The sequence below is a fragment of the Peromyscus leucopus genome, chromosome 3 (assembly GCF_004664715.2).
Source record: "Peromyscus leucopus breed LL Stock chromosome 3, UCI_PerLeu_2.1, whole genome shotgun sequence".
NCBI classification, from domain to species: Eukaryota; Metazoa; Chordata; class Mammalia; order Rodentia; family Cricetidae; genus Peromyscus; species Peromyscus leucopus.
This window is the reverse complement of record NC_051065.1, coordinates 8956950-8972940: the sequence shown is the minus strand read 5'-3', so window position 1 is coordinate 8972940 and position 15991 is coordinate 8956950. Positions and strand designations below refer to the sequence as shown.

Genomic DNA, 15991 nt, shown 5'->3' with positions numbered 1-15991 from the left:
TGACTTCCCGAATCTACTCAGAAAGGGAACAATGATTTTTTCTACACCAGTGAGGCTACCTGGAAAATGGGACCCCAAGAAAGATACGGAGAAATGGAAGAGATCTACATGAACAGCCTGGACATGAGTGGGAGCAATGAAGGGCGAGGGTCGAGGGAAAGAGAGCAGGAGATCCCAGCTGGATCAAGAACAGAGAGGGAGAGCAAGGAATAGGAGACCATGGTAAATGAAGACCACATGAGAAAAGGAAGAAACAAAGAGCTAAAGAGGCCCACAGAAATCCACAAAGATACCCCCATCCTGACTGCTGGCAATGGTCGAGAGACAGCAGGGACTGACCTACTCTGGTGATGGGATGGCCAAACACCCTAATAGTTGTGCCAGAAACCCCATCCGAGGACTGAGGAATCTGGATGCAGAGATCCATGGCTAGGCCCCTAGTGGAGTGCTGGGAGTCTAATTAGTGAGAAAGAGGAGGGTTTATATGAGCGAGAATTGTTGAAACCAAGGTTGGATAAAGCACAGGGACAAATAACCAAATGAATGGAAACACATGAACTATGAACCAAAGGCTGAGGGGCCCCCAACTGGATCAGGCCCTCTGAATAGGTGAGACAGTTGATTGGCTTGATCTGTTTGGGAGGCATCTAGGCAGTGGTACCAGGTCCTGGGCTCGTTGCATGAGTTGGCTGTTTGAAACCTGGGACTTATGCAGGGACGCTTGGCTCAATCTGGGAGGAGGGGACTGGACCTGCCTGGACTGAGTCTATCAGGTCAATCCCAGTCCTCGGGGGAGACCCTGCTCTGGAGGAGGTGGGAATGGGGGGTGAGCTGGGGGGAAGGGGGGCAGGAAGGGAGAGAACAAGGGAATCTGTGGCTATTATGTAGAACCGAATAGTATTGTAAAATAAATAAAAAAAAATAAAATAAATAAAAAAGAAAGGGAACAATGGTTTGGGCCATTTATTAGGACAAAATAGAAACTGCTATTTTTTTATGGCTGACCACAGTGTGTGTGCGTGCATGCGTGCATGTGTGTGTGTGTGTGTGTGTGTGTGTGTGTGTGTGTGTGTGTTTAAATTAGTCTTCTTTGAAGCATGTATTCAAGTGTAAGAAGGGTGAGCGTGCTGGGGGCAGAGGGAGGAGACAGGTTGGAGTGAGGACATGTGCCAGCTAAAGTTCTGCAGCCACAATACCCCAGAGGTGGGTTTGTCACCAGTCTGGCTTTAGGAGGCCGTTTGGTGACAGCCATGAAAACTGTCACTCTATTCTCTTCAGCCATTTTCCTTTTTGTTAGGAAATAATAGAAAATGAAATAATAAAAAACTTCTATTTGTAAATTTTGATTTTGTTTTAGATTATAGAGTCTCAAGTATTACTCAGCATTATCTCATCTTTCCATCCTCCTGCCTCAGCTTTCCAAGTGCCCGGGACTGTAGCTACGACCCACCATGCCTGCCTGCAAAGAAGCATTTTAAATAGATTTGAGAAAACATAAGTTGGCGTTGCTTGCATATGATTGGAAGGTCCTGGCTTAACTACAGAATGAAGCCACTTTGTGGCCAAGTGCATTTTACTGCATGAGGGACATGAGGCTCATTGTCACCAAATCCATGTTTTAAAGGAAGTATTAGACATCCCCTGAAAGTATTCATGTGTCATACTTTTATGATTTATTTATTTTTAGTTACATTTTGTACTTCTTAGAACTTACCCTCATCCTTCATTAAAAAAAAAAAAATGTACTATTCAGCCACCGGCCACCACCTGAGATGGTTTCGGTGTTCCTCTGTGCCACAGGAAAAGCGAGCGAATGTCTCCGTACCTTTTTTTGCCTGCTCTCGGCGGCAGCCAGCTGCGTGGACATCCTTTCTTGCATTTTTCTGCAGTGGGCCATGACGGCTTCAAGAATGGAGAGAGGGTTGGTGCACACCGGCTTCTCTTTGTCACCAGCACCTGCTTCATAGTCTCTCTGGAGAGCCAGGAAGGGGTCGTTGAGATTGAATCTCCCATACCGTTCCTGGATAAACACCTCCTTCCTGCGAGCCTACAAAGGAGAAATGCATTAAAGGGATAAATAGAAATAATAGAAAGACATTTATCCAGAGGTTTGGAGATGTCTTTTCCGAATGGTACTCAGAGCTGCTATAAAGGGTGACAGTGTTGTCAGATGGTGAGCCCAGAGCCAGAAGGACCCCAAGCCTGACAAGCCTAGCAAGCCATTTGACCTGTCTCCAAAGTTTCCTCACACTGTAATTTAGATCTTGGGTGTCCCCAAAGACTCACATGTGGAAATCTTGGGGGCCTAGGGTTTGATGGTACTGGGAGATAGGATTTTTAAAACAGTGGTTCTCAGCCTGTGGATCACCACCCGCTGGGGGTCCAATGACCCTTTCACAAGGGTCACCTAGGACCATCCAAAGACAGATATTTACATTGAAATTCCTAACAGTAGCAAAATCACAGTTATGAAGTAGCAACAAACATAATTTTATGGTTGGGGGTCACCACACACGAGCTACCCTGAAGGGTCACAGCATTAGGAAGGTTGAGAACCACTGCCTTAGTAGAAGGGAATCAGTCTACTGGAGATATGTGCTTGAGGGCGGTGTTAGGGCCAAGATTCTTCCTCGCCTTTTCACTTCACTGGCTGACCTCGGGAGGCAACCAAGTCTCCTGCATAGCAGATCCCCACCTTGATGTGTCATGCTGCCGCGACCGTGGGCAGACACCTCTAAAACTCTGGTCCACAACACGCCTCTTTTCTTAAGATGACTGTCTCAGATATTTTGTCATTGTTAGGAAAGGCCAACCACTGATGTTTTCAGTGGCCGGAAGACTGCTCAGTGGGCAAACAGTGCCCGTTACACAGGCAGGAGAACTTGAGCATGGTCCTTAACACCTACAGTCTGAGCCATGGGTGCAGCACACAGACCATGACCCCACTGCTGTGATGGGCTGAGACAGCTGGATCTCTGTTTGTTGTTGTTGTTGTTGTTGTTTCCAGACAACCTAGCCCAGAAGGCAAGCCCAAGTTCAGGCAGGTGATGGGAATATGGAAATAATGTGGAGAGCAATAGAACAGGGCATTCAGTCTCCTCTAGCCTCTGCATATGCACACGCATGCGCACATACAGGAGTAAGGGGGAAGGTGGAAGGGAAGAGACACAAAGGGTGAGGGAGAGGGAGAGAGTGACTATGAACATCTTTTACACTAAAAATGATACAGATGAAACATTCCCATAATACATTACTCCTCCAAGGATCTGAATTATAGGTGTAGTCTTTCCCAGTTTAACATAAAATCCATGGGGCTGTAGAGATGTCTTAGTGTTTAAGAGCACTAGCTGTTCTTCTAGAAGACCCAAGTTTGAGTCCCAGCACTTACAGGGCAGCTCACAGCCATCTCTAACTTGAGTTCCTGGGGATCGAGTACCCTCTTCAGGTCTCCTTAGGCACCAGGCAAACGTGGTGTGGTGTACAGATATATGTGTGTGTGTGTGTGTGTGTGTGTGTGTGTATACAAAACAGCCATACATTAAATACATAAAATGCTTAGAAAGTTTTAAAAAAATAAAGTAAAATTCATTATCATTGCCAACTATACTCATGTATCAATTATTACATTGTCTGTTTCCCATAGATTTCTACAATTAAAACAATTTTCAGACAAAGTAAAATTAGAAGTTTTGATAATTAAAAAAACTTAGGAAAAATTATACTGACAGAATTTATATTTCAAATGGTAATCAAGCTAAGTTATAGCCACAAATAAATTTGCTATTTTTTCTTCCTATCCAGAAAGGCATTGTAAGGATATTTGATGAACACATTAAATAATCTGTAAGATTATTTATATAAGAAAACATATTTATACTTTGTAAAAATTTACCCAACTCTAAAGGCCTACAGAAAAACTGGGAAAGTAAAATTATATTCTTATTGTTGGAGAGCATTAACATATATAGTTCACAGGATCCCAGGAAAGACTGCAACCTCATTTTACGCCAAATGTCAGCCCATCAGTGACAAATTAATTTCACACTTATGTAATGAACACCAAATGCAGTTTTCTATAAATAGTCTACGATGGTCTTTGCATGAAATGGAAAATAGCAGTAGAAATATATCGAAGACTACCCACTTTCCCTAATTCAGGTCATTCTGAAATAGCTACTAAAAACATTTACTGACACTGGAAAAAAATTGCAATAAATCAAGACTAATTTGCTCAAATGTCAAATGTTTCCTCAAGAAATATTGCATATAGTTCCCTACTTTAGCACCGCTGCACAGAACTAAGATTTTCCATTTTTGGGGGACTGTCAGAAAGCCAAACCCAGATAAATACAAGTGCCTTGACATGGGGAAATCTAACATTTTTTTTCTATTATCAAATTAGATTAAAAAGTAAAAAAAGTATAAAAGGTTCAGTTTCCTTAAACTGCCTTGCAGTAGCTTTCAGAAAATAATTTGAAATTTAAAAATAACAAGGTTTGGGAGTTAAAAGCATTTCATGCTACTAGGTTCTTCAAAGTCAATTAAATAATCAAAGCACGGGTTAAGTATCACTTCAGAGGCTCAAGTTCAAAATCAAAGCCATTTTGTACTTCACTCCCCCCCTTACTATTATGTGATGCATCACCCCTGGATAAACCTGGGTAACCCTGTGGGTTTCCTAACTGCTATTATCTGATGGAAGTCTTACAGTCATTTTTATGCCATACAGCAAGCCGGCAGTCATTATATGGGAAGGAGGTACTATGACAGTCTCTCTCCTTTTCATCCAAGTTGTCCCCTCTCCTTTTTTCCCTCTCTGAGTGGAGAGCACAAGAGGTGGGTGTCACGGGAGATGAGGGAACTATGGGTACCCCGACTAGTTCCTTACCATCCGAGCATGGAAACTGTGCCGAGCTTTCTTCACGAAGGACTTGGTGACTGTGAAGGTGACTCCTTTCCCACTGTTGGGACCCTTCCACCCAGTTTCCTCAATGTATGCCATGATCTAAGACATACTAACTTCAGGACTCATCACGAAGTAGAACATTTTGTTCAAAGACCATGAGAAATTTCAAGGTGGCAATGTCATGGCACTCCACTAAGTGTGGGGCTCTTCTGAATGTGGGGACTGTAAGGCAGGAAGTCAGCCCTGTCTGTGCTCCATATGATGCAGCATTTGAGATCCAGCTTCCGTTGAGTGAGGTCCATGTTTTCTCCATGCTGCCATGGCAAAGAGAAGCAGTTTCACTCCCATGCCGTCATGTCCACCTGGACTCTGTGAACTATTCATTCATCTTGATTCCTGTAAGATGACCTCAGTAGCCAGCGTTCTACTTTCACAAAAATAGCTGCTAGTTCAGCCCTACCTCCACCTGGATCACCAGATCTACATCATCTGTAGTGAGTCATTAACACGGAGAGTTCTGTACATTATTGGAGGTTGAACCCAGGGCCTTAAACACACTAGGCAAGCACTCTTCTATCAAAAACTATATCCTCAGCTCTAAAAAAATATCGACAAGTTCTCATTCAATTGTTCAGGCTAGCCTTGAACTTGTAATCCTTCTTGGTCTCCCAAGTACAGGAATCCAGGAATTACAGTCCTGCTTCATCATGATCAGCTAAATTGTGTTTGTGAAGTCATATTCTCTCTTTTATTAATTTAAATCAACCTCTCTCTCTTCTCTCCCTTGACCCTCTCCCCAAGTCTGATGGGTTTTGGCTTTCTTCAGTGATCTCTGTCTGCTACAAAGAGAAGTTCCTTTGATGAGGGGTGAGAACAGCATCTTCTATCACTGGAGAAGCAACTAAATGAGGTCAGACCAACAGCACAATTCTCTGAAGAGCAATGATTCTTTGATAAAAATTTTACTCTGGGGGGGTTAATGTTCAGTTCCATACCACAATGCCTGCCTAGCATGTGTGAGATCCTGGGTTTAATTTTCATGACCAAAACCAAGCAATAAAAACACTCCATGTTTAATTTCTAACAACTTGATATTCTTAGAGCAAATGAAATTTAAAATTCAAAACTAGATTTTAAATTTTTTTTCTGAAAATGTGCATCTTGTCCATCCCTTCTGTAATTAATGTTTACTATGCATTTAATGCTCAAATTATACACATTTTTAGAATATTTATTGGCCTATGTGGGAAGGGGCATGTGTGCTGCATCTGTGGAGGTTAGGAGACTAGTTATAGGAGTTGGGTCTTTCTTTCTACCATATGGATCTCAGGGAACAGAACCCATGTCTTCAGGCTTACTTGGCAAGCATCTTCACCACTGAGGCATCATTCTGGCCCCCAAATTACATTTTAACAATCTATTTTTTATTACTGAACATCAATTTTTATTACTACACTTACTCATAATAGTAGCTTAAGTAATTTCTGAACACATAATATATATTTAAATCTGAGTGACCTTTTGATTATTGAGCTAAAATTAATTTTTATTCATATAAAGTATATTTATTGAGAATACATTTCCAGTTTTGCCCAATAGCTTTTATAGTTTGAAAATATTTAACACAATTTTTTGCTACTGTGAAATAATTTTGGGTTTTTATTGTATTTAGCTTTATTTCAAAATTGTTAGCTTTGTCTACTATAGCAATATATGGAATCTTTTAAGGTGTCTCTTAAATAAATAATAGGAATAAAGAAAATGTGATATGTACATATGCATACAAAATATATTATTCTGACATAAAAAATGAAAATTTGACCTTTGTGGCAATGTGGCTGGAACTAGAAGACATTATATGAAGTGAAATGAGCTAGAGAGAAGGAAATGCTCCATATTCTCACACATACACTGAAGCTAAAACAGAGATGGAGTAGAATTGTGGTCACTGAATGCTAGGAAACATGGAGATCAAGAGAAAAGCTGAATACCAATGAGTACCAAAGTAGAGAGAGGTGGGCAGAACATCTCTCGTGTTCTGTAGTCACCTGCTGACTGAGGACAGTTTGTAGGAATTACGTATCCAAAAATAATTAGTAGACAGAAGTTCAAAGATTCTCCAGGACAAAGAAAAGGTAAATATGTAAGAGCTGAAAATATAAACAACTACCCAGATTTGAATGTTACATGCTATGTATAGGCATCAAGTCAATAAAAAGTCTCCCATAAAGATGCACAATAATTTGCATCAAATAAAAATGTAAAGATTTGGCAGCTTTAATGACCTAATTGTGACATTTTAGAATGATAAAAATTTTCCTTCTGAAAATGTTGCATAATTATTTACAAGAAAATCATAAAATAGAAATGCTAATTATTTTGCTTTATAAATATGCATAGACACTAACCCTTACAATAAAGTGTAAGAAACATACATTAGATTCCTTTAATGATAGAAACAGCAGCTGGGTATGTTGCTAAATAGTTATAGGTCCATATTCCTGACATCTACTGATTTTAAAATGAGAGAAATCAAAGAATACTCATCTGTTAAGTAAGGAATTTGCATTTAGGCATCAAACTTGATCACACTGTTCATGTTCCTAAAATCATAGACATGCCAGGCGTCTCAGGTTTTTATTGTTGTGAAGAGACACCATGTCTACAGCAACTCTTATCAGGGGTGTCTCATTTACAGTTTCAGAGGTTCAGTCCATTATAATCATGGTGGGGAGCATGGTGGCATGCAGGCAGACATGGTGTTAGAGAGGGATCTGAAGAGTCCTACATCTTTCAGGCAACAGGAAGTCGACTGCCATTCTGGGAGTAGTTTGAGCAAAGGAGAACTCAAAGCCCACCCCTGCAGTGACACACTTCCTCCAACCAGACCACACCCCATCCAACAAAGACAGACCTCCTAACAGTGCCATGTCCTGTGAGATTATGGGAGCCAATTACATTTAAACTACCACACTAGGTTTCCATGAATGAACATCCAAGAACATGTGTTCTCTAAACTAACCTCTGAATTCCTGCTGGTATGTTCAGTTTTCAGGTAATAACTTTCATTCTATAAACATACAAAAATGTCTTCTTGTGTTATATATACTCAGCATTTCTTATATCCCTGTCTCATCATTATAAGCAGTGTTTCTGGAAGTAGGTAATTCTCTGATTTAAAAGGCACTTTGAGTCTAGGCTAATTAGAATGTAGTTGTTCACCTTGATCCAAGAGTTGGAAGTCACAGATTAAGTAAGAGCAGGAACTGAAGAAAGTGTGCTACAAAGTCTGCTACACTTGAGGCTACCAAGAGGCAGAGAAAGGAAGTGACACCAACCCTTGGTGCACTCCTACAATGACCTATAGCAAATTATCCACTTTACAATTGATTAAAACATCTTCATACATTTAAAACTAGAATGTTGTGTCCGATTTTTGGTGCCATGACAAAATAATGTGACATAAACAAGCTAATGGAGGGCAGGTTGATTCAGGTTCATAGTTTCAGTCATAGGGTACCTGCTCTGTTTATTCTGTACCTGTGCTGAGACAAGACATCATGGTGGGCAGGGGGGAGCATAGGACAGAGGCAGATCATCTTTGACAGACAGAAAAGAAGAAGGAAGCACAGCCTAGGAAAAGATAAATCCCTGAAGGACTTGCTCTCATGACCTACTGCCTCCAATGACGTCTCAGAACCTTCCAAAATAGTTCAACCAGCTGGGGATGAAGTCTTTAGGATACAAGTTCTTTCCAGGCCATAACAAATGTCTTTCTTTTTTGCACTGGTTATATAAAAGAACCATAAAATTATGTTTCAATATCCACATGGCCTATCAAAAATGGATGAGTTTTTTTCCAGATAGAGTTAGAACAGGGTTGACCTAACTAGATACCTGGGAAGGTCTGGTAATTTGGAAACTTTGGGACCTCACTACTGGGTTGGTAGGTATTGTTGACTAGTCAAATGCCTAACAAGCTAAGCAGCAAACTTGGTGTACATCTGGCATGCTATTGGCCAACGCGGAATGGCAAACTTCTGGTGAACTTTTATTGACAAATTGTGCTCAAGTCTATAACACAAACAAACACAAAAAGGCATGGTTCATTTTGCTGTATCACACACATGATTCACCCGGTTTGGTCATCACAGCCTGTAATCTCTAATTTCTACAGCGAATCTACCCACTGTAAGCCACACTGGGCTATGCCTTCCTCCAGCACTTTCCTTGGAGCTCTTCTCAAATGGATTATATTTATTGAACTGACACACTTAACCCAGAATAAGGAAAACAACACATTCATAATGCATGCTTGCTGGATGGCTAAAAGTAGCACTTAACAGACTTAAGCAAGCAGACTATGTAACCCAAAGCCTCCTGAGGAAAGAGCTCATGAAACAGGGTCAAAGTCAGAATCTTCAACATAGAGCTAATCCTAGTCAGTGGCAAGTGAGGACATGTTTACCACTTGGCTAAGACAGAGCCAGCAGGCCCCAGGAAGGATGCAACCCTTTGATCTAACTTTGGTCTGATGTCAGATAAAAAACAGTTTCAGGAACACCACAGGGGGGTGAAGCATCTGTTCCCTACGTCACAGTCATTTTTGGGGATGACTGTTCTCCGTACTCCCAAAGCAGATCCAATGCAATGGGTACTCTGTTAGTGTAGCCTTTCTACAATAGAATCTTTGCAGCTACTCTCTGCTAAGAGCCTTTAACACTGTATATTCATAATCACCCTTATCCCCTAAGCTACTTGGGGCAGCTTCTTCTCCGCCCCCACCCCAAGTATCTCCTACTGATGCTTCCTGCTTACTGCCTCTACTTCCACATATCTCAAAGATTTCAGGGTTTGGCTTTAGAGTCATAGAAGCATTTGAAGTTGAACGTATGTCCAATCCATTAAAAAAAAATTAACCTACTTTTGAACAAACATGCTTATCCTCCTTAACATTCTTATACAAAGTTTATCTTTCTTAAGACACTGAACTACATATCAGAGTATTTTTAATGCCTGTCTTATTTGAGACATAGCCTAAGCTGCTCTTGAACTCTTTACATTGCTAAGGATGATCTTGAACTTCTCCTGCCTCCAACTCCCAAGTACTGGGATGACAGGTGCATACAACCACAGCAGGGTTAACAGTGTTAGAGGTCAAACCCAGGGCTTTCTGAATGATAAGCAAGCACTCTACCAACTGAGCTACATCCCCAGCCCATAGGTCATTATTTCCAACAGCTGGGTGCAGCAGCATGTACTGTGTCTCCCAGTACCCAAGAGACTGAGGCAGAAAGAGATTTTGAATTGGGTTGAGGAAGCCTTTTTCTTAGGAGGAATAGCTAATGTACAGGTAATTTCTTGGATCATGCCTCAGAATTACTTGAGTGTGAAATGCATTTCAAGAAAATGAGTCATTATAAAGACAATGACTAATTAGTTACATGATTAGTCTCTTATAAGAGCTCTTAAGTCTAGTATAGCTAATTTTCTATTGCTGTGATTAAACACATCATGGCCAAGGCAACTCACAGAAGGAAGAGGAGTTCATTTGGGGCTTACAGTTGCAGAGGGATAAAAGTCCATCACTGTCACGGTGCAGAAGTATGACAGCAAGCACCAGGCACGGTGGCAGAGACAGCAGCTGAAAATTCACATAAAAATAGCAAATAGGTGCAGAGAGAGCAGACTTGAAAGCCTCAAAGTCCATCCCAGTCACATACCTCTTAACCCTTGACAAACAGGGAGACCAGCTGAGGACCAAACGTTCAAATGCCTGAGGATATGAGAGGCATCTCATTCAAATTACTACATGTGATGAATAAGTCAGGACATGAAGCTTTGTGAAATCTTGTGGAGAAGTCGACAGGCATGAAGTCAAACCACAACCATTGTTACGATTGGTAGTCAACATTATTAATGTATCCAGACTTCCTTTGTTTTTCATTGTGCCAATAATCAGGTAAACTAATTTGAAAGAAAAGAAGAAATACTTAAAATGTCCAGATTTTTTTAATTTGTGCACTGTCATGGTTTGGATCTAGAATGTTCCCCAAAGCCAGATGTGCTAATAGCTTGTTTCCCAGCTTGGTGATATGGGGAAATGATAGACACTTTAATAGGAGGGGCTTTGTAGGAGATTTAATTAATATATCATGGCCTGGAATGTTTTGAAGGAGACTCCTGGACTCAGGTCTCTTCATCCTTTTTCTCATGCTCAGTCATGGATGAACAGTTTGCTATACCATACACTCCAACCATGAGGCCCTGCTCTGTGCTACTCCACATGTCTAAAAACAATGGGTCCACTCACCCACTTATTGCCTGGAACCTCCAAAACCATGAGCTAATGCAAACCATTCCTCTTAAAAATACTCAAGTATTTCATGTCAGCTCTAGAAAGCTGATATACCTGTACTCCTCCTAGGAAAAGAAACTGAAGTTTTTCTGTGAGTTGTATTTATAACGTTATAAAAGATATCACTGATCTATTAAAAAATATAAACAACTTAAATCAATTTATCTTATGAAAAGTTGGGATTACACCCATGCATACATAAATAAAACAATAATTTAAAAATAATAAAAGATAATCTTGTTGAGAGCTTAGTATTCAGTTTCTTAATTTAATTATTTCCCCCCTGACACATGGCCTAGCAAGCGGCCATTATTTTAATTCACAGTTTATGGAAAGCAGATGAAGGCTTAGAACAACTCACCAACTAGCCCTAGGTCACTCAACTGGAGCTGGTATTCCATCTAGACAGTTTTATTCAAAGCCTATATACATACATCTGAGCACTGACAAGAATATTTTGGAAGATAGAAAAAGGTATCAAAGATAAATATTATACACAACTCTACTCAACCACCACAAAAAACAAGATTTGACAAGTAGAAACCAGACAGTGTTCAAGAGGTCAGAGCATTGTTGGTACTGATGTACAGCCTCCCATCTGACCACATGGGAAGAGAATTAATCAGACTTTGCCAGTTTTCTAAAGACTCTTACAGAATATATTTTACATTGTGTTTGATGACACTTGACAAAAGTTGTTTGTAGATGTCTTTCTTTCCACCCAAAGCCCTGATAACTTCAAAATTAAAGCCACCAAGCACCAGCATTATTATGCATTACATTGCCTGAAGACTGTGGAGTCAGCTCTGGACAACCCAACATGGCTGTCACTACCTTGGGTACCAATGCTTAATAGACCATGGGTGATGACTGAAATGATGATCCAACCTGACAAGATGGATTTTCAGAGAGACAGAAACAGGAGTCAGTTTATAAGAAATAAAAAATAAGAAGCAAGTATGAACAATGCTTTTAACTAAGATTGCATTCAACAGCTAACTGGACACTGCCACCCCATGCACAAACACCACACCCTCCACTCTACTCTGGGCTTCATTAATAAAACGATGTCTGGACTGGACACCACCTGTCTTCCTGGACTCACTTTTCACTGAAGTATATAAAGAAAGATCAATAGACTGAAGCAAAGGTGGAGGAACGAGGGATGCCTCAAAAAGATGATTGATAGAGGCATGGTTACGCTCTTTTAATATCTGAAGGCATTTCATATTTAAAGAGATATTTAATGAACCACCACAGGACACCCCCATAATTATGTACCATGTTTTGATTTTTTTTATCAGTTTCAAATTTAAAGATATTTTATCATGCTATCTAATGAAATGAATTATGGTCAATATGATAAAGAATTTAAGAGCCAATGCTATTTCCAAGATATAATGAGTTGCACAAAATTGGCATCAAATCTCTGTCTCTGGCTGTGCTTCAAACACAGGCTGAGGAAACATGCATGAGAAATGTAACCCGGGGATTTAGAATTCAGAGAGGTTCTTGGCTTCTAAACTGTTTCATTTTCAAACCCTGAGCTACAACGATTCAAAACTGAGATGAGGAAACATAGATTTTTCTTTCCAAACAACATCAAAATTAAATTCATGGAGCCCTAAATCTGTCTTAGCGGCAAGGAGTGCAAGCACAGCAAAATCAAACAAAAACAACGAGCTCTGGAGAGGAGAAAGGGGCGAAAATTTCAGTTGTAAGTGCAAGAGAAAGAAAAGCAGAGATAAGCCGTGGCCCTCGAAATTATTCATCATTGTGTGTGTAGGTAGAAACTGTTATGCTACAAATAGCACAGTGCATATTATAAATCAGAAATCAATACTGACTTACATTTATTTGGTTTTTGATGCTAAACTCTGAAATCATGTTTCAACAAGCCATGCCTTTTGCGTAACCCATTTTAACAGAACTTATGAATTAGATTGTTTTATCAGATGCAATTCTCTCTTCTGACTTCTCCCAAGGTTTTCCTTTTGTATTTACATACATCATCTTGTACACATTTCCCAGGGCTCACCTCAGCCGAACACACATACAGGACCTGCTAACTGTAGAAGCAATGATCTCCCTGTAGTGGGTAACCATTCCAGCTTTGATCTGGAAGTTTCAACCCCCATTGAGGTTTCAGCAACTGTCACACCTACAAGGCGGGGCCAAGGGAGGACCCTGGAGACCCGAGATCCTGATGGGCCAGCACTCTCTCTGTTCCTGGACCCTAGACGGTGGAGGTTGACCAAGCAGAGCTCCAGAGAACACCACTGGACTGAGATACACCTTCCCCAGACCCCGCGACCTACCTATCCCTTCATTTGTAAGTTACCCACTAAATAAATCTTCCTTTTAACTACGTGGAGTGGCCTTAATAATTTCGCCAATATCTCCCCTCTCTCCAAACTTGGTCAAGGATAGCAAATGCGTAACATACTCTTTTGCTTTCCTACCAAGGGTCAGTATTACTAAGTTAGCAAGCTTAAGTCAGGAATTGTCCCAAATTCTGTCTAAATACATCACACCAAGCAGCAACTAACCACTGATCAGACCTGGGATGCGGGTGAGCAGATCTCTTCTGCCATGAGTACTAAATCCCTATGTTAACTATAGCTCTGCTTCCTTCATGTCTTAATGACTTAAGGAGCAACTAGCAGGTTACCCTCCACACAGCAGTTACTTATAAGGATGGCAGAAGAATCAATCACTGCCTACAACATAAATGAATATTTAATATTAGAGAACATAATCTTAAATATAACAGGAACTATTACTTGATATAAACAAAAGTCTATACTTTTCAAAGCATAAAATGTTTACAATGTCTTTGTTTAAATTAATATGTTTACTAGACAACTTGGGAAAACATTAATAAGATGAAAACAAAATCATCCACAATTCATTCATCAAAGTACGGTGACTGTTAAGCCTTGTATTCTTCAAGCTATTTTTTTCTAAGGATATGTTAAAAGCCATCATTGAGGACTTCTGGAATTGTACTTTATTTCCCATCATATTGTCTAAGTATCACTCATTTAAAAATTAGTCTATCTCAATGTTCTAAATAGAATTTAATAACATTCTAACATATTAAAATTTTATATATTATTTACCATTTAGGTTGTTTCCAAACTGCTTTAACAAACCTGTGTGTAAGGATATTATTAAAAGATATCCATGAAAGTGATATGACTAGAATAAAGAATCAAAATACTTTCAAGCCTTTTGAAATGTATTACCAAATGACCAGAGATTGCTAGTTGTTTATCAACCCACTACATATGTGACATTGACTGAGCCTTCTTCCCACTTCAGCCTGTTCCAGCCATTATGATTTCACTAGTTTATTGCTGTTGTCCGTGGTGGCAGTGATGGTTGTTGTGGGGATAATGGGCTTTGTTTGAGTCAGTATTCCTCTGCAACCCAGAATTGCCTCAAACTCATGATCCTCCTGCCTCAGCCTCCTGAGAGCTTGGACTGTAGCCTACACCATCACATCTGGCTCACCTCGTCTTTGGCTGTCTTTGATGTGTATACCCCTTCTCTTTCTAACAGGGGTACCTAGTGATTATTAAGCTCTAAGAACTCTACATGTATTCTAGACATATGTTCTTTATCCTGCGTGTCATGGCTATTTTCTTCAACTCGAGAGATAACTTGTTCATTTTCTTAAATATGACTTCTGATGGTGTTTTTCATCCATGTTAAATACTTTTAAGTTTCATGTTTTTTTGTGTCCTAAGAAACTATTACTTTATTGGACAGCTGAATATTTTCTTCTAAACGTTTCATAGGTTTTGGTCTTATACTCATCCATTTAAAAATATTTAAGTTTTTGAAATTAAAACACAATTAAATTGCTTTCTCCCTTTCTTTTCCTTCCCCTACCATTCCATTGAAGCCCCTTGGCTCTCTCTCAGGTCCATGACCTCAGTTTATTTGTTCATTTGTGTATGTATGTTTATATATACATGTATGTATGTATGTATGTATATGTATACACACACATACAACCTGCTCAGTCCATATAAAGATACTTGAATGTGTATGAGTTCATACTCATACACTTTGATCTACCATATGCTTATAGTATGGAGGGAGGCAGTTCCTTGGAGGTAGCTCAGTGGCACAGCCTGTGCTTGGCATGCACAAGACCTGGGTTCCAGCTCAGCATCAGGGCAGACAAATCAACAAGAAAGGTGTCTTGATGTCTGCTCTCCCCACATATAGATGTAGTTTTCAATCATTTTCTGAAAAGGGGTATCCATTCCTTAATGATGTTTTTGTTGAAAAGGCATGTGCGGATCAAATTCTGGATTCTTTATTCATTCTGCTGATGCGGGTGTATCATTTATTTGCTTTATAATAAATCCTGCAATCAAACAAGGTAATTCCTTCCTTAAATAATTCTTTCTGAAATGCCTTTGTCATCCCAGGACTATTTCCATTCTCCTTATTCTATTCTAATTAAATGCATCAATTTGTATTTAAAAGCCCCCTACAACATTTATTTGCTTTGAGGATGCCTTTATATTCTTGGTAAAAAAAAAAATTTTTTTTCAGTATAACAGCGTTGTGTCAGCAATCTTCTGTTAGGTTAATTCCTATGTATTGTGTGATTTGAATCTCTACTGCAAATAGGAATTTTCTCATTTCTGTTTATTTACTTCTTTTACTAATATAGAAAATACAAGTTTTTAAATGTATTTTTAAGGTTT

The 15991-nt window shown here is 39.7% G+C and overlaps 1 protein-coding gene across 7 annotated transcripts in view; it reads right to left on the bottom strand.

The window, feature by feature from the left end:
- Cttnbp2 (cortactin binding protein 2) overlaps positions 1-15991 on the bottom strand; it is a 157614-nt gene that overhangs the window by 88501 nt on the left and 53122 nt on the right. For 6 of the 7 annotated variants that reach the window (XM_028871752.2, XM_037203503.1, XM_037203500.1 and 3 more), the window contains exon 3: positions 1826-2047. In XM_028871752.2, coding sequence (XP_028727585.1) covers positions 1826-2047 — 222 coding nt within the window. Of the gene's footprint in view, positions 1-1825; positions 2048-4888; positions 6361-15991 lie in introns of those variants that run through there. The other variant, XM_037203501.1, reaches the window with a different exon arrangement.